This window comes from Choristoneura fumiferana, chromosome Z, assembly GCF_025370935.1.
Source record: "Choristoneura fumiferana chromosome Z, NRCan_CFum_1, whole genome shotgun sequence".
NCBI classification, from domain to species: domain Eukaryota; kingdom Metazoa; phylum Arthropoda; class Insecta; order Lepidoptera; family Tortricidae; genus Choristoneura; species Choristoneura fumiferana.
Window position 1 is genome coordinate 36,090,135 of NC_133472.1, and position 21,545 is coordinate 36,111,679.

The 21,545-nt window shown below is 35.9% G+C and overlaps 1 protein-coding gene across 2 annotated transcripts in view; it reads left to right on the forward strand.

Moving 5' to 3' along the window:
• The first annotated feature begins 2,403 nt into the window (after window positions 1-2,403).
• The window catches only part of LOC141435974 (endoplasmic reticulum mannosyl-oligosaccharide 1,2-alpha-mannosidase-like), a 33,782-nt gene continuing 14,640 nt past the window's right edge, over window positions 2,404-21,545 (forward strand). Inside the window, exons 1-8 of one of the 2 annotated variants that reach the window (XM_074098794.1) lie at window positions 2,404-2,564; window positions 2,644-2,846; window positions 5,536-5,673; window positions 7,635-7,740; window positions 9,744-9,929; window positions 10,257-10,405; window positions 12,820-13,008; window positions 18,148-18,335. In XM_074098794.1, the coding sequence (XP_073954895.1) occupies window positions 2,697-2,846; window positions 5,536-5,673; window positions 7,635-7,740; window positions 9,744-9,929; window positions 10,257-10,405; window positions 12,820-13,008; window positions 18,148-18,335 (1,106 nt within the window). In that variant the 5' untranslated portion in view covers window positions 2,404-2,564; window positions 2,644-2,696. Of the gene's footprint in view, window positions 2,565-2,643; window positions 2,847-4,458; window positions 4,529-5,535; window positions 5,674-7,634; window positions 7,741-9,743; window positions 9,930-10,256; window positions 10,406-12,819; window positions 13,009-18,147; window positions 18,336-21,545 lie in introns of those variants that run through there. The other variant, XM_074098801.1, reaches the window with a different exon arrangement.

Genomic DNA, 21,545 nt, shown 5'->3' on the forward strand with positions numbered 1-21,545 from the left:
GGCTGTACGTGATTCTGATCAAAGAGATTTCTCTTTTGATTAATAACCTTTACTGATAGTGTGAGGATACTTTTTGATACTTTTTTTTAAATAAAGTTTAAACGCTTCCATACTTAAGTACGACGACGACTTCACTCCTTAAATAACGTCGGTGTCGTAAGTGATAAAACCGCTCAGTCATTCGAAAATAAAAGAAAAAAAATTAGGGTATTTTGGAACTAGTGTTTTGAGAAATATGCATTATGAGAATGAAGTATTACGTATAATACGTATAAGTATTATTTCATTGTAATCGAGAAGCGCATAACTCTAGACAGTGTTGTCCGATTTTATTAAAACTTTTTTTTATTGAAAAGGGTAAATTATGGTCCCCTAAATTGGTCCCATATAAATTAGGAAATAAAATCTTACTCTAAGAGTGGGAAAAAAAACGTTTTAACAAAAAAATTAAACCGCCGAAAAAACTGAAAAGCTAAAAGTAATTAGCCTTTTTTATCTATCTATCTACTTAATACCTACTTTTAAACGAGCAGTTCTTGTATATATGTATACTAGCTTTTGCCCGCGACTTCGTCCGCGTGTACTTTAGTTATCAGGGCATATGTTTTAATTCTTCTTCTTCTTTGTCGTGTTCTTCATTCCTGAAGGTCGTGCCCGTCTTGAAAAGCCTTTACGGAGACGTTGACGAACTGCTTCCACACCACTCTGTCCTCGGCCTGTATCAGCGCTGCAGGCAAAGTGAGCCCCGTGAATGCCTTAATTTGATCCGACCATCGGGTTAGTGACCGTCCTCTGGGCCTTTTCCCTCTATTTTGCCTAGCACTATCAGTTTCTCGAGGTTGTCTGACTCCCTTCGAGCGATATGGCCAAAATAGCCGAACTCGCTGGTAGCAGGTCGTGGACCATCTGGTTCTGACATTCAGCTGGTCGAGAATGGATTTGTTGGTTCTCTTTGCTGTCCACGGTATGCGTAGCATCCTTCTCCAACACCACATCTTAAACGCTTCGATCTTTTTCCGGTCGGCCGCACGAATAGACCACGATTCAGAGCCATACAGAAAGATCGAGAAGACCAGAGATTGCACAATCTTTACCCCCCATTTTACCCCTTTAAAAGTAATTTTATCCATTTCACCTACACAGATAATTTTTAAAAGTAATCGAGAACTCAAACACCTATTTTCATACTTCTAAGTCCAGAAATGAGAAAATTTCCATACAAACTTTGCCCCCCTATTTTACCCCTTTAGGGGGGAATTTTATCCATTTCATCTAAATACATAATTTTTTATTGTAATCGAGAACTTATACACCTATTTGCATACTTCTAAGTCCAGAAATGAGAAAATTACATATAAACTTCACCCCCCTATTTCACCCCCTTAGGGGATGAATTTCTAAAAATCCTTTCTTAGTACTCATTTACATCATAAAAAAAACCCCTGTACCAAATTTCAAGTTTCTAGGCCCAGCGGTTTGGGCTGTGCGTTGATCTATAAGTCAGTCAGTCAGTCAGTTCCTTCTTTTATATATAGAAAAAAAAGATTATTATAATGGTGGTCCTTGCTTTTTTGATTGTACTACGCCATCTAGGTTAGTATTATAAAAACAGAAACAGAACATTGTGGCTAAACAAAAAGTTTTATAAATTACTAATAGATGACGCTTAAAATCCCAGGAAAGCGTCATCTATGAGCTTTGTTAATAACTGTTTTGTACTGAAAAGATGGAGGTAAAAACGTAGTGGATATAATGAGGGCTATCGTTTTTTGTCTCACTAGATGGCGCACTGTTGCGTGAGGTTTTTAAGTGTGGCTTTCAGAGTCTGTTATTACGGGCGTTAAAACAAAGTTTAGATTAAAATCATATTTAAAACACCTTAAAACCGTACCATAAAAATATCCAACAACCACAGTGTTGCTTAGTCCCGTTTTGTTCGGAAAAAAAGGGAGGACAAAAGTTTCCGAAAGACAAAACTGTCTCAAAACACAGACATTCGTTGCCCCGTAACGCATAATTGCCATAATTAATTTCAGGTTATGCAAAATATTTCACATTCTTATTATTAAATAACCCGCGTAGCTCACCCAAAAACTATGAGATTTGACATTTCGGAGACCTCACGCTACACTAGCGCCTCTAGCGGCGAATTCATTCGCGATAGCCCTCATTATTTGTGGAGAAAAACACAAGGACAAGGACATTCATTATGGATTTTTGCAGGGTACGACAATAGTCAAAATTATAGAAAATAAAAATCATGAGAATAGGGAGGGTTTTATTAGCAAGGGATACGCTAAGAAAATATGAAAATATTGAGGTGACTGTATATAAAGTTTTCTTTACAATTTGTACTTTGACAGATTGATTATACGTTAGTATCTCTTAGTAGTCTGTGGACAGATTAGTGTCGGGTCGGACCATAGAGTACGTTGATTATACGGAAATGCCGAACGATAGCAGCGACTGAAAACCAACATTTGTACAAAGAAAATGGCAATCGTGCCGATTTTGCAGACGTGGAACTTTCGTAGAACGGGCTCCCTATTTTCCTAACTAAAATCGTAGGTCACTTGTTTACAAACTTTAGTCAACACACAGTATACCTAACACTGACAGTTCTAATATCGCACCCACTTTCAGATTGTACTTGCAGAAATGTACCATGGTGCGAATTTAAAAATAAATCTACCACTATGAAGGGAACCGGTGCTGAAACCCAAATAGATGTGACCGACGACGAAAAGCCGACAGATCTGCAAGGCACCAATATCTGGAATCCCAGGGACACATCTATTCTTATTACTGATCAAAGTCAATCAATATCTCATAGAAAAATTATAAGGGTAAGAACATTACATATTATATATCATTACATATTATATATTTACTATTGTGTAAGCAATTATATAAATAAAAGTTCAATTAGAATTAATTTACTTAAAGTGAAATCTATTAAAAACTAATGAGGACCAAACAATTTATCTGTACTTACTTAGGCCGTCTTGTAGGCTTTTTTAAATCTCGATATAAGGCTTAAGCTGACAGGTTCTTGTATGGATCTGATAGGAATGAAAACCAGCTTAAAAACCAGCTAGCTAGCTTAGATTTTCTCTGTGTACCTGTTTTCTGTATCGCTTACTATTTCTGGTATACAATAAAGAGTAATCGTATTGTATTGTATTGCAAAAAGCCTGCAAGTGCCCTTTATAGAAGGTTACCATTACTGACTGACTGATCTACAAACACACAGTTCACACTAGTAAATGAATTGTGCTGAAATCTGCTATAGAGAATTTTCTTAAATTCACACCTTAAGGGGATGAAAACTTGCATGGAGAAACATAACTATTCTTAGTTTCTATTAACCCGTCGCGCGTCCTAGAGACTACATTAGTCCCTAACTTTTTTGTTCTTCCAGTACTCTCTTGGTCATTTCCCGCAAAAAAAGTTAGGGACTAATGTAGTCTTGGACGCATGACGGGTTAATAAAATTTTATTCTCAATAACATTTTTAACAACTTATTTTGATTTTGTAACCATATTGTAAATTTAGCAAGGTTGAATATTTGTGTACGTACTTTTACATGGTTGCTATAACCATGGTTGATAAAGTTGAATTTGTTTTTTTGTAAATTTGAATGATACAGAGAAAATGACCTATTCCTTTTTCAAAAGATATAAGTTCTCTTGCTAACAATATGTACTAGTATTATCACTTTGAAACCCAGGAGAATAATGCAGTATGCCTGGAAAAATTTTAAGATCTGGGAAATATTTAGAGCCTGTTACCAAAACAGTGGCTGTATTGTCTAACTCTCGAGTGCTTGTAATCATATTGACCATCACTGTTATGCTATTCCGTTTGGCAGAAAGATGCAGTGATAGTGATTCCGAGTATATTGGACAATATAGCCTCCTGAGGCCCAACGTAAAATTTCTGTTTTCACAATTTGAACCATACATCAATCAAGTAAAGTTCAAATTATAATTTTTTTATGTCCTCAAGTGAAGCCCAGGCTTTCCAACCTATCATTTATAAACATTAACTTCAAAAAAATATACTTTATTAAACTGTAAATCACATTTTTTGTGGTAGGAAATAATGTAACATGTTAGGTACAGTCACTAGCACCAATATCTGACACAACAAGCGTGCATAAATATGTGATACAACTCTATTTCTAGGGCCGGAATTATGTGTCAGATATTTTTGCACGCTCCGCTGTGGCAGATATTAATGCTGGTGACTGTACCATTTAGACAGGTGTTCTTTGTTCTTTTTGTCTTGTTCTTTTATTCTCCTGTATTTTACGGTTTAGTTGTCAAAAATAATTTTAAAACCTTCACTTGTGGCCTTTGATAGCTCAATGAATAACATATTTTCCTTAGCAGTTCTTTGGATGTATACAACTCGACTAATTTTAACTGTGTAGGTGTGTAAGTCAGTAATGCTAGCTCAGGCGTAGCAACGGCACAGTCAATTAGTTAATTTACCATGTGTTGGAGTGGACACAGTTGGTTTGAGGCAAGTTTTAATGTTTAAATAAAAAAAATACTGGTTGCTAATATCTCTGTTTATCTCATATCATCTGAAGAGGCCTCTATTAATATTTCAATTAGCTTTGAATATTTTTCGCCCATTACCATGAAAGTTTTAATGTAGTTGCTGCATTTTCGTGATCCTATGGTAGAATCATTAGGAATGTGTAATAATTAACACTAAATAGGGTCTGGGCGTTACTCTAATAAGGACCAATTAACAAATTATTAACGTTTTAATTGTTACTTTGGTGACTGAATTAATGTGGATTAACAGGTAGTTGAACTTTATTACTAAGCTGCTGACTTGGCTGTATGAGTGATATATATATATTTTTTTTATATTATTTAAGCTTGTATAAACCATGTCCTGACAATTATGAAAAGGACAGAATTATAATTGGCTATTCGTCGATAATACTGCAATACAGCGTAACTAGCATTTTCCATAAGGTATAATTTTCACTGTACCAACAGTACTAACATTGTACTGTTCTGACAGTGAAAATTATACCTATATTAGTTACGCGGTATTGCAGTATCACCGATGAATAGAAATTAGTAATAAATTACTGTTTCGATGTTCTACTCTTTAATTGGTTGCTACATTAATTATGAAATTGTTTTTGGTCAGCTGCGGTTTTGGACCGATTTGCCAATAATCTGAATCAGTTACTATACTAACCTTATTCACTAAGATCATTAATTACCCAGTGTACTCTTTATTAAAAAAAATAAAATAATAAGTAAATCTTATGGAGAACACAATTTAATTGTGAAGATTAGTTAAATTGTTTTATATAGTGCTAATGAATTAGACCTAAACCATATCTAATAGAAACTGTCTGACTGATTGTGATATCCATTATATTTGAATTATGCAGGAAAAACGCTGTAACAGCCTTATATGGTTTGGATTATTAATTGTGTTGTTTTGTGATAATGATTGTGCTTGCTAACTAATGAGTTAATTTGTTTTATTTTTTGTTTCAGAGATGGAATCGTCTGTCTCGATTGCAGAGATCTATAGTGTATGCAGTAGTTGTGGTTTCAGTTACTATACTGGTACTTCTATATGCAGCTAGGGAAGTTAAGGAAGAGAAAAAAACTAGTAATAGCCAAGTAGTATTGGTGAGTAGTTATATATATTTGTCTGTTTACCATATCTTCAATAGTATTTTGTGTTAATATATAATTTATAACATTGAATGTGCAAAAGCGAATTAAATGTCTCTTTGTTACATACATGGTAAGGGAGCGCCAAAGTTCGCATACTCTTCACTAGTGATACAGTAATTTTTGTCCGAATCATTGTTGAATCATCATTGTCATAATTTTTTACCACTGAAATCCTAATTTTTTTGAAAATTTTATATGTAATATAGAAAACTGTAACTTAGGATTGGTTTGTTTTATAACAATTCTGAACAATCATTGAATTCAGAGAAAAAAAGAGTTATGTCAAACGATCATTCTGCCAAACATTACAATGCAAGCCGATATGGACCCCTTGGTCAATATTGTTGAACAGTGAAAGTCTGCCTTATGAATGAATAGCTCAAATAGATCCACATGTTTGGTTTCAGTTGTACCTATGTAGGAGACATTATTTTGAATTGTTTGTAGTATGGTAGTATGCAACATTCCTTTAAAATTCCCTGTTTACTACACCAGTTTTATTATCACAGTAGTAGCTGCGTTAGTTCCTCTATAGTATCAAGCGAATTTTACCTGCCAATGTTGATGTTTCAAATTACTCTTATCACAAGGCCACTGTGAGTTAATTATTGCCGCCATCGTGTACTGATTGGCTGATGCGGGTTCTGACAGTCGTTATGATCGGTTCTCACGAAAAATTACGTTGAAATGGTCGAATTTTTAATGGTCGCATACTATTTTTTTTTTAATTTCTTTAGCTTAATTAAAAGTGAGGCGAATGCGCGCGCCGGGGGTTCCGTACAGTCAAGGGCAAAATATGAATACTCACATCACAATAATGAAAAACCGGCCAAGGGCGTGTCGGACACGCCAATAATAGGGTTTCGTAGCCATTACGAAAAAATTAAGTAATATTTTTCTAAGGATTTCATATTTTAAGGATTTTGAAGTTGGGTATATTTTATATCTTAGGGCCTTAGGCTTAGGCTGCTATTTAAGAGTAAAACTACTAATAATTCTCAAGCAAACTTAGCCGTTATAGTTTTCCTTGAAAGTTTGATATACTTACTACCATCCTAATTTTTTTTTAATTTTTCCACCCTCCGGTTTAGATTTTAGAGGGAGGGGGGGCGCTCGATTTTAATGACAATTTGCACTTTTAAAGTTGAATATTTCCCAAAAAAAATCAATGAATCGAAAAATCGTCTTAGCAAACCCTTAATGGTTTTCAAATACCTATCCAACGTTACCCCACACTATAGGGTTGGATGAGAAAAAAAACACCCCCACTTTACGTCTAGGTATGTCAGGTACTTACCCGAAAAAAATATTTTTTTAGTTTTTTGTTGTACCATTTTGTCGGCATAGTTTACATATATATTCGTGCAAAATTACAGCTTTCTAGCATTGATAGTCCCTGACCAAGCCGCGGACGGACGGACGGACAGACAGACAGACAGACATGGCGAAACTATAACGGTTCCGTTTTTGCCATTTTGGCTCCAGAACCCTAAAAAAATTTTTTTTATTAATAATAATTGTCATGAAATTTCAAGTTCTTCGAATAAGAAGTATTAGGATGTTTAAAAATTCTACTCAACAAAATTTTGTTAAAAAAAAACTGTTTGGTTTCGCATTTTAATGTTAAACAGAAAATAAAACAGTATTATCTACCTAAAACATACCAAATTTGAAGTTAATGACTGAAATAATAAATACTGGAATAGTCATAAATTAGCTGTAAGATTTGATGCAAACAAAAAAGCATGCTCAACACTCCATATTTTTGTTGTTACAAATTAATATTATGCTCCTTTATTGTACTAGTACTGACATTGAGCTATTCTGATTCTCTGAATTTCCGTGCTATACATGTAGGTACATAAACTAAGTTGTTACAAATTTAAAGAATCTATACCATTTTATCGTTTTAGGAAACTGCAAAGAATTTGTCTCTAGTCAATGAGCCGGTGGTAGAATCAGTTGTACCCAAGAAGACTGTTGTAGAACTCGAACAAAGTGAGAGGCCAGTGTTTACTGGTGAGTATTTATTGTGATTGTCATGCAAAGTCTATTGTGGCTTGGCCACTGGCTATAGTAGATTTGTTCCATGCGACTGGAATCCCACAATGAACTGGAAAAGGGTATATTGCCACCAAAAGATGAAAAACCTGTTTTGTTGCGAAAGCTGTGGAACTATAGTACGGTCAAGTACCTACCGGCATCGGCCGGCATCGTAAGTTATGAAGTGACTAATGAGTAATGACAATGTCACCTCAAGAAAATGAACTTGAACAAAATTATTTTCATTAGGTATGATTATAAATAATAAGCATGAGGTTTTATTATGGGGAATAGATGGCGAGGCACAATTGACTACTTTGGTGTATGTACACCTATATGTAGTAAACATACTCGTATAAGTATTTTAAGTATAATAATACGTCTAGTCTAGAAGGTAAAAGTACAAAAAATAGGTGCAACGCTTCTTGAATAGGAACAGAGGACATACTTGAGTACTCGTACCTATGTGTACGAGCGACCTTTTTGCGGTATTTCTATTATTTAAACACGATGTTTCTTTTCTGTCACCTGTAGCTAGTAGAGTTAAGATCTAATTTGGGTATTATGATTGGTTTTTTGGAGTCTTTTTGTATTTTTTATTTCAACTCCAAATTTGTTACTTTTACGGGTATCCCGTGAAACCATATCGAAAATACAAACTGAGACATGGATGCACAGAAAAACCAGAAAAAGAGACCAGCGCTGGGAATCGAACCCAGGTCCTCAGCAATCCGTGCTGCGTGCTATAACCCCTACACCACCGCTGGACAGGAATCTAGACACGAATTTTTCCTATGCATACATATCTCAGGTTGCTTATTTCTACTACGCTACTTATGCAGCAGCACTAGCGACATCTATGTTCCGCTCTCATCGAGAGACGTCACACTCTCTCGGAACCAACCGCTTAATTGCTTAGTAGCGACATCTCTTGTCTGGGTGAGCAACCTGAGATATGTATGCATAGGAAAAATTCGTGTCTAGATTCCTGTCCAGCGGTGGTAGCACGCAGCACGGATTGCTGAGGACCTGGGTTCGATTCCCAGCGCTGGTCTCTTTTTCTGGTTTTTCTGTGCATCCATGTCTCAGTTTGTATTTTCGATATCTAATTTGGGATCCAATGTTGGATCCCAAATTAAAGATCGTGACGTGACCTATCGGGGTACGTTTTGTTTCCTTTGGGATAAAATGCGTTGCACTTATAAGTTTAGCTGTAATACGTATCAAGCATAGACAATAAACAGGCTTGTGAATTATTCGGCCAAGTCAGTCAATCTTCCTTTACAATGCTGTAATTAACTACAAATTGTACGTAATTGAGTATAAATTATCTCGTGACGTGGTCAATTTCTGTTCAACTCGACGTTACCAGCTGTGACACAGTTCTTATAACAATGCTGAGGCTTTTTACATCCTGCAATTGTCTTTACTAGACTTGCAATTGTTTTTAATAGATGCAGCCTTTTTGTTTTTAAATCGAACACAGACCTCGAGCAATACTGATGAAAAATTTTAATGAATAAAATGAATATGTTTGCTGTAACATCACGAAGATTATGTTATGAATCGCGAAGATTATAAATTGCTATGCTCCCATTGGTTACCCATTGCTTGCAGTCGCCTTTCAGTGCCTTCTGACTCCTGATAGGTATTTTAGTGATCCTAGGCTAGAATACGGCTGATGTTGCCAGTCACTATTTTGGTCAGAATTTCTTAATGTTCTTTGGAGATCATCAAACCATGTGATAAAATTACTAATGTCAACTCAAAATTCACAAATATGATACTTGTATGCAAAATAGTTAAACGTGTTATTTTACCAGTACTGAATTATGTATCAAAATTTGGATGCTGAATCAAAAACAATACCTTGTAAGTACCTGTAAAAATACAGACATGAAAAAATCAAGCCTACCTCCACTCGTTTTTCTTGTAAATTTCTACCGTTTTTAACTTCTATCTAATGTTTTTTTCTCCAGGACCCACAAACTCGAGACAATTTGCAGTAGTGGAGAGCTTTAAGCATGCGTGGAAAGGCTACAAGGAGCATGCCTGGGGCCACGACAATTTGAAACCTGTATCAGGCATGGCCTTCGATTGGTTCTCATTGGGGCTTACTATTGTCGACGCCTTAGATACTGCGTATATTATGGGGCTGACTGAAGGTATTGTACGGTTTTTATTATGCTGAGAAATATTTACTTTACCTTTTGGGGGAGAACGATCGATCTTTCTTCATACTGTCTCTGGGAAAGCGCGTGTTTTCGATTTGTAATTATGTTTTTAGTGAAAAGTTCACGCACAATAGCGTTGATAATTTTGATAGCTCTGTCAATAGTATTGTGTTTGATTTGCTTCAGATTGGTTGGCTATTTTTTATATATATTTATTTAGTTTGTTTAACCTTTGAAAGCGGCATTTCTCAAGTCTCTCGTCCACTCTCCAGCAATGTTAAATGATATTCAGTTTTAAATTACATTTTTTTTTTTCAGAATTTGAAGAAGGCCGGGAGTGGATAAGCAATGAACTTATTTTTACGAAAAATAAAGACGTCAACTTTTTTGAAGTCACAATCAGAGTACTAGGCGGTCTCTTGACCAACTATCATTTCACGCAAGACGAGATGTTTTTGAAAAAAGCGGTGAGCATTTTTTATGAACATCTTTAGCATTATCAATGATTTTGTCACTATTAAACTACAGTAATTAAACAAAAAAAAAAAACTTCTTGGGATGCTTGACCAGAGTGTTGACTCTGAAATGACGTTAACCTTTCTATGACGCGATGCACGATCAGAATAAAACGAATTCTAAGTACTTACGCGTACATGTGGAATTGTAAATTGAATTGGACATGCCATAGGGGTCAATGACTTTGTAGAGCACGACATCGTCTCAACTTAGACGCATTTGGTGTTAAAGTGTCTGCACACAATGCAGAAGATATGCGACAGAAGTTCAGAAGATTTAGGGTTATTTAAGCTGTAACCTTTTGCCGCAAGTCAAGGTCAAAGATATCAAAACACTTTAATACCTTCTTACGGTGTGCCTTCTGACAACTTTACACAAAAGTTTTAAACACGAAGTGACAGCGACGAGGTATTAAAGTGTAGGTAAACATATATTTGATCTCGACCGTACGCGTAAACTATTAGTTGTAGCGTTGAGCCATTTGTTAGTTCTCAAAAGCATAATTCATTGTAGCGATTCACCGATTCGCATTTCACCTCGAACAAATTTCAATAGGATCATGTATGTACTTGACGCAATTTTTCGCGTAGTTTTTTACATTAGTATAATTAATTACGAGCGATCGATGTTCGCTTGAGACTAATTAATTTGACACGTTAATTGAGGTTTGCACTAAAATACATGATCGAGGTGAAATGCGACTAAAATTTATTGCGACTAAAAAAATAAACGATTGTGACACAACGATATAATTAAATATACAATCGAGGTCAAATGCGATTCGGTGAATTTCTACAAGGAATTTATGCTTTTGAGGTAAAGAACTAACAAATGAGTGAAATATATGCGGAATGGTTTAAAGTTTCAGAAAAAAAAAATCGTGCGTCCTTATGAAACAGTTGAGAAATTAATCATTTGGAAAATATATTTTCGGTGAAAAGCCCGAATCTCTATTGGTAGGATCGCAGGCAGGGCTTCAAGCTGTATGTTATACTAACTAAATACCGGTATATTCGTACCAGATTCAAGGTTTGGCATTCCTCAAATTTGCCATTGACCTCTTCACCGCCAGAGTCATCCAGTCGTGACAGCCAATGGGTATCCGTTCATTTCGCAACTAACGTTTGGCAACCTGTTTCATTTCGGGTATACCTTTACTTGCCCGACTTTCATTTGCCCGAATTTCATGTGCTATATTCAACCGCCATAATATTTTTTCTTATAAATTCATTTGCACTACTCATTGTTTACCATATTAATCAAATGACAGAATCTTTGTTTCCCATAATATTAATTTCAATAATTTCATTTTTCATAATCATTGTGAGCCATAAGTATCACATGCCATAATGTCATTTGCCATCCATGTTAAATAAAGTGATAAATCCTATACGTCAAACAAGCCTTTGAACTAGGTAAACCCACATAAGTTGTTAGGTTAGAATTGTGACATGATTTGTGCGAACGAGCGAAGCGAGCGAGCAAGACAGTTCGGAGCAGAAGCGTCTCGGATAGGTTAGGTTCGATGTTAGGTATTTTTTTATAGCATCCCGGATAATAAAGATAATAGTTAAGTAGATTATTAATAGAAAAAAACAATTTTAATCAATCATAATCAAAATAAACACTATTTAGTATGGCGTTTGAATATTCTATTAAATAATATTAAATTGCACTAAATAATATGGAGAACGACACGTATTGCATTCGTATCATTATGGCATTTAATATTCGGGAAAATAAGAATATATCAAATAAATTTTCTAGTAAACGAAATATTCGGACAAATTAAGTTTCGGGCATATGAACTTCGGGAAAATGAAATTATAGCATATAACTTTCGGGTAAACAATAGATAACCTTCATTTCGCAAACTAAAACTATAAATATTTCAGGATTTATTTCAGACCCATCGTGTAGAACCCTTTAGGTTAGTTTAGTTTTATAAAAATCCTGAAATATTTACAGTTTCAGAAATATTTAACAGTTGGGAAATTAAAAGTTGCGAAATGAATCAGGTTGCCATGAGGTTGCCAAACGTTTTTCGCCGAAACATTAGTAAACCCAGCCAATGAAATGGCTCACACGCCAGTCATCTATACATGACCAACATTCAACTCAAAATTAATCCTTCTGCAATTGAATTAACAATCAAGTTGATTTGTCGCTGGTTTTTTGTGGCGTACAGATACAGAGTACGTCACATCTCACATCGTTTGTACGAGTATTGTGGCGATGAAGAGATTAGGTTAATATACGGTAGATATGTACCCCATCAATACTGGTAATTTTAGTATTGATACCTTGATTAGAGGCATAATCACAGTAAATTAAGACACTAAAAGGTAATGATTTAAACCAACAGGAAGACCTAGGAGACCGTCTCATGGCGGCTTTCAGCTCGCCATCCGGCATTCCGTACTCCGACGTGAACCTCGGAGCTCGCACCGCGCATGCGCCTGAATGGTCCCACTACAGCACCACTGCCGAAGTTACGACCGTGCAGCTAGAGTTCAGGGAACTGTCTAGGGCTTCCAACAATCCTGTTTTTGAGGTTAGTATTGTCCGGGGAGTAAGTTTAACCTGGGAATTTTGAATCTTTTAGAGTGTTACCACACCAATCGATTGATCTTCAATATATGGTAGAATAATAATAATAATAATAATAAGCCTTTGTATTCTGAACTTCTTCTTAGTTGAGTATATCTTATTTAGGTTGTGTTTGTTAAAGTAAGTCCCGAAGCTCAGTTTGCCTCTTGGCATAGGCCTCCTCTAACATTTTCCATTGGGATCTGTCTCGCGCTACCCTTCTCCAATGATGTCCAGCCGTGAGTTTAAGGTCGTCTTCCCATCTTGTTTGTTGGCGTCCTCTACTTCTCTTGCCATCTCTGGGATACCAGTCAGTAAGAATTTTGCACCATTTTTCCTGTGGATCGCGTATCATGTGACCTGTCCATCTCCATTTTTGTTGGTCAATCCGGGTTATTATGTCGACAACTTTGGTCTTATCCCTTATTACGCTACCTCTCACTCTGTCCTGTTTCCTTATTCCTGTCAAACTTCTTTCCATAGCTCTTTGGCAGCGTTCCAGCTTTTCTCTGTGGTGTTTGGTGAGTGCCCATGTTTCGCATCCATAAGTAATGACTGGAAGTATACATGTGTTGAAGACTTTTCTTTTTGTTTGTATACTTAGCTCCTTGGATTTCATGACTTCTTTCAAAGACCAGTATTTTTTTCCATCCGTTTCCTATTCTTCGCTCTATTTCCTTAGTGGTTTGATCTATGTGAGAAATTATCTGTCCCAAATAAATGTAGTCTGACACATACTCGAGTGGTTGGTTGTCAATTTTTATAGTTACTGGTACGGAGTTAGTAAGCAGTTTTGTTTTATCTTTGTTCATGCATAGGCCCACTTTCATACTTTCATTGTTTAGTGATTCTATCATTTGACTAAGATGCGTCGGGTTTTCCTCAAATAAGACTATATCGTCCGCAAATCTTAGGTGGTTCAGTTTTGCACCTTGTATATTAAGGCCATATTCTTCCCAATCTAGTTTGCGGAAGATACTCTCCAAAGCAGCTGAGAACAATTTTGGTGAGAGAGGATCTCCCTGTCTTACTCCCCTCTCGATCTTGAATTTTTTTCCCAAGGTTTCTAGTTGGATCCTAGCTTCACCATTCAAGTAAATGTTCTTTATAATATTTATGTAAATTGAAGGTATCCCCTGCTGCTCTAGGCTATCCCAAATAGCTGTGTGCCTTATGCTGTCGAAAGCCTTGGAGTAATCGATGAATGCCATGTATAGGTTCTTGTTATACTCATTATATTTTTGTATTACTTGTTTTACTGCGTGTATGTGGTCTAGAGTGGAGTATTTTTGTCTAAAGCCAGCTTGCTCCCGTGGTTGGTTTTCATCTAGTTTTTTGCTTATTCTTTCCAGGATAACTTTGGAAAATACCTTGTAGATATTCGACATCAGACTTATTGGTCTGTAGTTCCCTACATCTTCCTTATGTCCTTTCTTATATATAAGAATGATGTTTGATATTTTCCACTGTAGAGGGATTAGACCAGTTGCTAGTATTTCATTGAATAATGAAGTAATTATAGGCAATAGTTCTTCAAGGGTGCCTTTAAGAAGTTCATTTGTCACTTTGTCTGGACCTGGAGCTTTTTCCATCTTCTGACTATATATAGCTTTTTCCACTTCCTTGGGAAGTATTTTTGGTTCCATTGGCACTTCTTTGTGTTCTCTATTCACGTCTAACCTCGTCTTTGTGTTGTTTTTTTGCTTGTTGTCTGAATTTGCATAAAGGTTCTTGTAAAATTTTGTGGCTATTTCTTGTATGTTTTTTCTATTGAATGAGGTACTCTCCATTTTTTTTAGTTTTGGTATCCATTCTTTGTGTGATTCTTTTAGTTCTTTAAGCGCTTTTTTCACTCCTCCTGTTTTGACTATATGTTTTTCTAATGTTTGCACCCTCTTTATCTTCCTATCATTTCTTATGTTCTCTTTGATTTCCTTACTTAATTTTGTTATAGATTTGATGTGATCTTTTTTGGGGTGTTTTGAAATTAATAATTTTCTTAACTCTATGAGTTGCAGCGTTTTATCACTTAGTTTGTACTTGTTTCTTCTGCTAATGACATCTTTTTCTTGAGTTAATAGTTTTTCTATTTTTCCATATTTAGTGTGAGTATCAATGTTACTTGTTGTTAGTTCATCGGTTGATTCAATTAGAGATTGTTTTATTTTAGCTAAGATTTCCTTACTGTAGTGTCCTGTAGTGTGCGAGGTGAAATATTTTCTAGATTTCTTTAGTGGTTCTATTCTTATGTTGCTTCTTACCATACGATGATTTGTATTGAAATTGAATTTAGTCACAACCGCTGTATCTGTGAAAGCTTTTGGAAAGTTTGTTGTCATGTAGTCAATTTCATTTTTGGTGTTGCCATCTGGGGAGATCCATGTCCACTTATTCTTTTGGTTTTTTATATATAAACTGTTCAAGAGCGTTAGGTTGTGTTGCAGCAAGAATTCGACTAGCAATTCACCATGTGGACTTCTTTTTCCTTGCCCAAAATTTCCCAAGACATATTCCTCCTTGCATTGCTTTGCTCCGACTTGAGCATTGAAGTCGCCCATTAAAATTAAATGGTTGTTCAAAAACCTTGTTATTGTTTGTGATAATTCTTTATAAAAAAGTTCAATTTCTGTTTTTGTTGCTTGCTCTGTTGGAGCGTAAATTTGTACAATTGTCCATAATTTTTTGTATCCCGGTATTTCGATGTTGAGAATGGCTATTCGATCAGAGATTCCAATTATCTCTTGTATGTATTGTTTCATTGACTTTTTGATTATAAATCCCACTCCTCTTTGACCGGCTATTTCACCTTTATGGAATAGTAAGTAGTCGGTGCGTTCCTCTATCTTTTCGCCTAGTCTTCGCATCTCACTGATTCCCAGGATGTCCCATTTTATGTCTTCAAGAGCTTTTTCCAGTTCGTGTAGGCTTTCTTCAGTTCTAAGAGTTCTCGTATTTAAGGTTGCAATGTTAAGTATTCTGTTTCTTCTTTTTGTTAGAGGGTGGTGGTCTTTAGCTCCCGCGGGGACCAGCCGTTGTGGGAGACATAATGTTATTTGTTTTTTTTTATTAGATATATATGGTGCTACTATTGTTTGTATCCGATTTTCCGAGGCCATTACTAGTTTTTTGAAGCATTTGTTTGTGAATCTGAACCTGCTCGGTTTACATAGCTCAATATACTATTAGGTCTGCTAGTCTCATTTTTGCTATTTTTAAGTATTATTTCTGGATGATTACTCGAGTCTTGGTTTTTATTTACTTTCTTCTGTGCAGATGACTTGGGAGAATCCGAAGTTACTCTTTTCCTCTTCTCTCTATTGTTGCCTTTCTGTTTTAACACTATCAGTCTGTCATATTTTATGTAAGCAATGTTTCCCTTCTTATTCTCTTCTTCTAGTTGAGGTTGTAGCTGTTTTCGCTTTTCTAGGATCTCCTTAGAGTAATCTTCTTTCACATAAATACCTGGCGGGAGGCTTGTCTTGTTTTTTAGAATAATATGTTTTTTCCATCGGGTCGTGATAGAAGCCACCACTGGACGATTCTTGTTTTTGCTTTTTATCCCGATTCTATACACATTACTGATTTCATGGCTGTCCATGTGGACTCCCATATCAACAATGAGGTCTTTAATGTAGTCTACTAGTTCCCCTTCAGATTTTCCCCTCTCTTCCATCCCAAAGAATACCAGGTTATTTTTACGTTTCTCTCTATCTACTGCTTTAAGTTTTTGTTCCAGTTCTGATATTTTATTTTTGAGGATATTGTTTTCTTCAATAATAGTTTTCATTTTCTCGTCTAGGGCTTCCATGACATTTTTAGTTACCGAATGAGTTATTTTTTTCAGTTTGTTTCTCCAATTTCTCATCAAGTTTGTGGAGAAGAAGTTCCATGCTTTTATCCATTTATAGAAAGGTAGTTCGATTTATGTTGTGGTAACTCTAATTAGTGTGGGAGTTTTCTTAAAATTAATGGCAACACTGTACTTTCGCTGTCACTACTCGACGTGAGGTTAGCTTAGCACTGACAGATAGATGGCGATCGAGACGATAATATTTATTAAAAATGTAGGGTAGGTAGCTTTAGGATAGCTATTTTGCCAAACAGTATTTGCGATTTTCCTGGCGAAGTTTCTTCACTAGCACTGTGAATGCACTTTCAAAGTGATTGTTAATGTTTATTTTGGTGTTATTTAGTTCCTCAACACTGGTTTGACACTTTTAAGCACTATTTTTCGATAAATTTCGACTGAGACAAGTGGCGTACGTGTTAACTGATGAGCCGACGGAAACGGAAAAAATGGTAGAATACCTACTTATTAATTAATGGTGGAATGAATTATTTGTTGACGTTGATCGACAGTTTCTACTACACCAAACGATCGATCGTGGATCTATGCCATCTATCGCTTGTACTCGTAGAATGGATTGGTTGACGTCGTTCAATAGTTTCTACTACACCAAACGATCGATCGTGGATCTATGCCATCTATCGCTTGTACTCGTAGAATGGATTGGTTGACGTCGATCGATAGTTTCTACTATACTTGGGAGCAAAGAAATCGAGCCACCCTTGCAAAGTTTACGTTGATTTTTATGTTTTTTAGGTTGTAAGTGTTATCATAGAAACGTAAAAATTTGCAAGGGTGGCTCTATTCCTTTGCTCCCAAGTGTACATCAATCAATATATCACCGATCTATAGTAGATTGGATTGATCGACAGTTTCTACTACAATTACACCGATAAATCAATCGTATATCGCCCGGTATTTGTCGATCAGTGACGTTGATTGAATTTTTGTGCAGGTGTCCTCGCGATATTTTCCTTCACCGTAAAACTAGTGATAAATTTTCAATGTAATTTCACAAATAAATCTGAAAACTCAGTAGTGCGAACCCAGGCTTAAATCCACAACCTAACGATATCTATAATCACTCGTATCTCGTACTCTTATCTCGTCAATAGGAAAACCACCTATTTGCGATTATGACGCTGCTTACACACAGCTGCGGTAAATTATTAGTTCTGGTGCAGTCAAACCTTTTAAACAGAACACGTCCCATTTCTTCTCAAACGAATAACTTCATCATACCTTTGTTCTCGCCAGGACGCGGCTGCCGCTGTTTCAGAGAAGATCCACCAACTTCCAAAGAAGCATGGGCTCGTGCCAATATTCATCAATCCGAACACCGGGCAGTTTCTGCCTCACGCCACCATCACGCTCGGCGCGAGAGGCGACAGCTACTACGAATACTTGCTTAAACAGTGGCTGCATACTGGAAAAACTATCAACTAGTGAGTTAATTATGGAGTGTAACACAAAAACCAACACTACTTTTACTTAACATTCTTTACCGGCCCGAATTCTACCGACCTGGAAATACCATCTCCGTTTTTCGTGAACAGTCATCTGCATTAATATTTAAGTATCAGAGTGCAAAATTATCTGACAGTCCTGCCGACCCTGGAAATAGAGTCGTATCCGATATTTATGCGCGCTCTGTTGTAGGTATTAAATATTGGTTCTGGTGACTAGGTACACTACACAGAGCTACCTGTGAACGTGGCTATACACATGGCATTGAAACATGGGTTTCAAAATATTGATCTTCGTGGCAGGGTTGGCATTATTAAATCATGTCGATTTAAATCAAATGATTTTTTCAATAAAAATCAATGATTTAATCAATTCTCTTTATTGTCATAAATGTTGGTTAAAAATCAATCAATGTAATTGTCATCGTTATTCATTATTATACTTCTTAAACAAAAAAACCAGTTTTCCAACAGCAATAACAAGAACAAGTTCAATGAAAACTGAAACTGAACGGAACAATCGAAAGCTTGTTTGGATGAATGAGATATTTTAGGGGCAATTTCCCGCGTGCCGTTTACTAAACACCGCGCGGGGAATTCCCTTTTTCTGAGAGCGCGTTCCGGTTGACGCAAAACTTTTTGTTAAAACTATGACAAATTACAAAATCAAAAAATGGATTTTATTAGAATTTTTTCAATAAATCGCGATTTATACAATTTTTTCCAACCCTGCTTCGGGGTAATTTAATACACGAAAACCAGGGTCGGCGTTGACATGCTTGTAAATCTAGTGTCCTAATTGTCCACCCTCTGTCAACCAATGATTTGGTCGGTATTAATTTCATTGGGAATTATTATCGCAGTACAATGCATACCGGATTGATATTGCGTGACGACTTTACCGCGCTGTTATTTCGAAGCCACTTGGGCTTCCAAATATCAGACCGATGTTGTCTGGCCGATAAAGTCATGTCAGTTTATTAATTATAATACCTATAGTTATTGCTTGCGACAGTTTCAAAATGATTTGCACGAAGGGCGTGAACAAAAATCTGTGATAAAAGGGAATTCGGTAAACTTCTTCCAATAGAGCATATTTATTACTAGGCAAAACTCTGCGCAGAAGGCGACACTAGCGCAAACCTCCATGACAACGTCAGTTCTCTTTATATTTTGTCGCCATGACAGATCATGAACAAAGATTATTAGTACCTATAGAAATCATGATAGTAACAAAATAACATGCATGATATTTTACATCGATAGTTAGTAACGATATAGCTATATTTCTGAAAAAATATTGAAGTAATACGATATTATGGCATTTAAGATACCCAAAAACTGTTTACGGTTTTGTGCTAGTGCCACAGATTTGAAATATAATAGCAGATTAAACACAACTACGTATTTGTGCGTACATATTTCCTATTCCCTCACCCTACATAATCTGGAATATTGAAATCTCGTTTTCTCATCTGCAGCCACACTGTAGAACAAACCTTAAAAAAATGTCACTGGCTATGTTTTGAAACTCCGCCATATTGATAAGCTGCCGAAGCTGCAAACGTAATTTTTGGTAAACTGTGTTATTTCTAATGTTTTTGTCATCGAAATTAGAATCGGTATAAGTCTAATGATGGTGAAATGCAGTGCCTACCTATGTGCAAGTGTTATGTATGGAAATATACCTGGATTAACATTTCCCCAGTAAGTAAACATTTGTGTTTCGTAAACCAGGAATTAACAAGATGCCATGACACATGGATTTTTTATTATGGGCTGATAATAATTGAGTTACGAAAATATTTCGATACTAATTTTGATATTTCTAGTACTCTCGTAAAAATTGGGGACGGATTTGGTTTTATTATTGTAGTGCGCGATTTATTATTTATATTTTTTCATTAACCTAAAGCGCATTGCCTACTTGTAATTTTGCCAATGTGTAGGCTCCATATAAGTAATTTGTTTGTTTATTTTTTCTAGGTTTCCCAAAGAACCAGACACTATGTGATGCCTGGGTTGCAAACGGCAAACATGTAGATAAAAAATTCAAAAGCCCAGTAAAACTATTGAGCTGTATTCGAAATCATACAAGAACATACTTACATAACAAAACAAAGAGTATTATAAAATAGGGTACATAAAAATCATCGTATTAACTGTTTGCTAAGCTACTCAGTAAATTACCTACCAGCGAAGTATGGACTGACATTATTCTGAGTTTTCTTAAGCTTTCGAACACGTGTACTTCCTGGTGCAACACTAACATTATTAAAATGTTTAATAGTTATTTATGATACAAGTGCGGAAAGTAGGCAATTCCCAACGAGTGGCGGAGAACTTGAAACACGAGCGAAGCGAGTGTTTTGAGCCGGCACGAGTTGGGAATTTCCTACTTTCGACACGTATATCATACAACGTTTTACAATGCATTATGCGAGGAAAAAAATCGAGGCAGTGACTACATCATTTATTTGCCATACTCCTTTTACTACAGCAGCAGGCAGTAGATACATACCGACATGCACGCCGAACCAAAATCGTTAACGTATACACTTTATTAAACCAACTTTCATAAGAATCATTGACTCAGAAGATTAGAACAGCTACAGCTACTAATGATAGGTAAAGGAGACTTTGTTTTAGTATCGTGATTTGTTATGATTAATTATTAGCCCTTGTTGCTTGACATTTTTCACACTTATATTGGCTAGTCCTTATGGAGGAGTGCACGCTCCTATAATGCTAAATATCAGTGCAACCCGTGAATAAATCCCTGTAATAGTTAAGTAACATCAAGTATAATTATGTATTATGTGGGTAAGGCCGCGAATTTTAACCAATGTGACATAGAAATAACATAAAAAAAAATACGTGACGTTACCATAAAACGTAACGCAAATTTTTATAAAGCCTAGATTAAACTGGTAAAAATTCCCATTAGATAACGTATGTATGAAAAAAAAATACATGTCATATAATAAAGTGAAGTTTTTATTTTTACTAGAACTTTCTGACGATACTGATCTTAAATCTGTCCTATATGAGATCTATAGAGCTAAACATGAGAATGTGGAAGTAGCAGTACCCTCTAGTTGACGAACATCTTTCCAAAAGTGTATCTTTACATGCCTCTCTAACACTGACAATAAGGTGCACATTTATAAGCATAACGAATTTGGATGT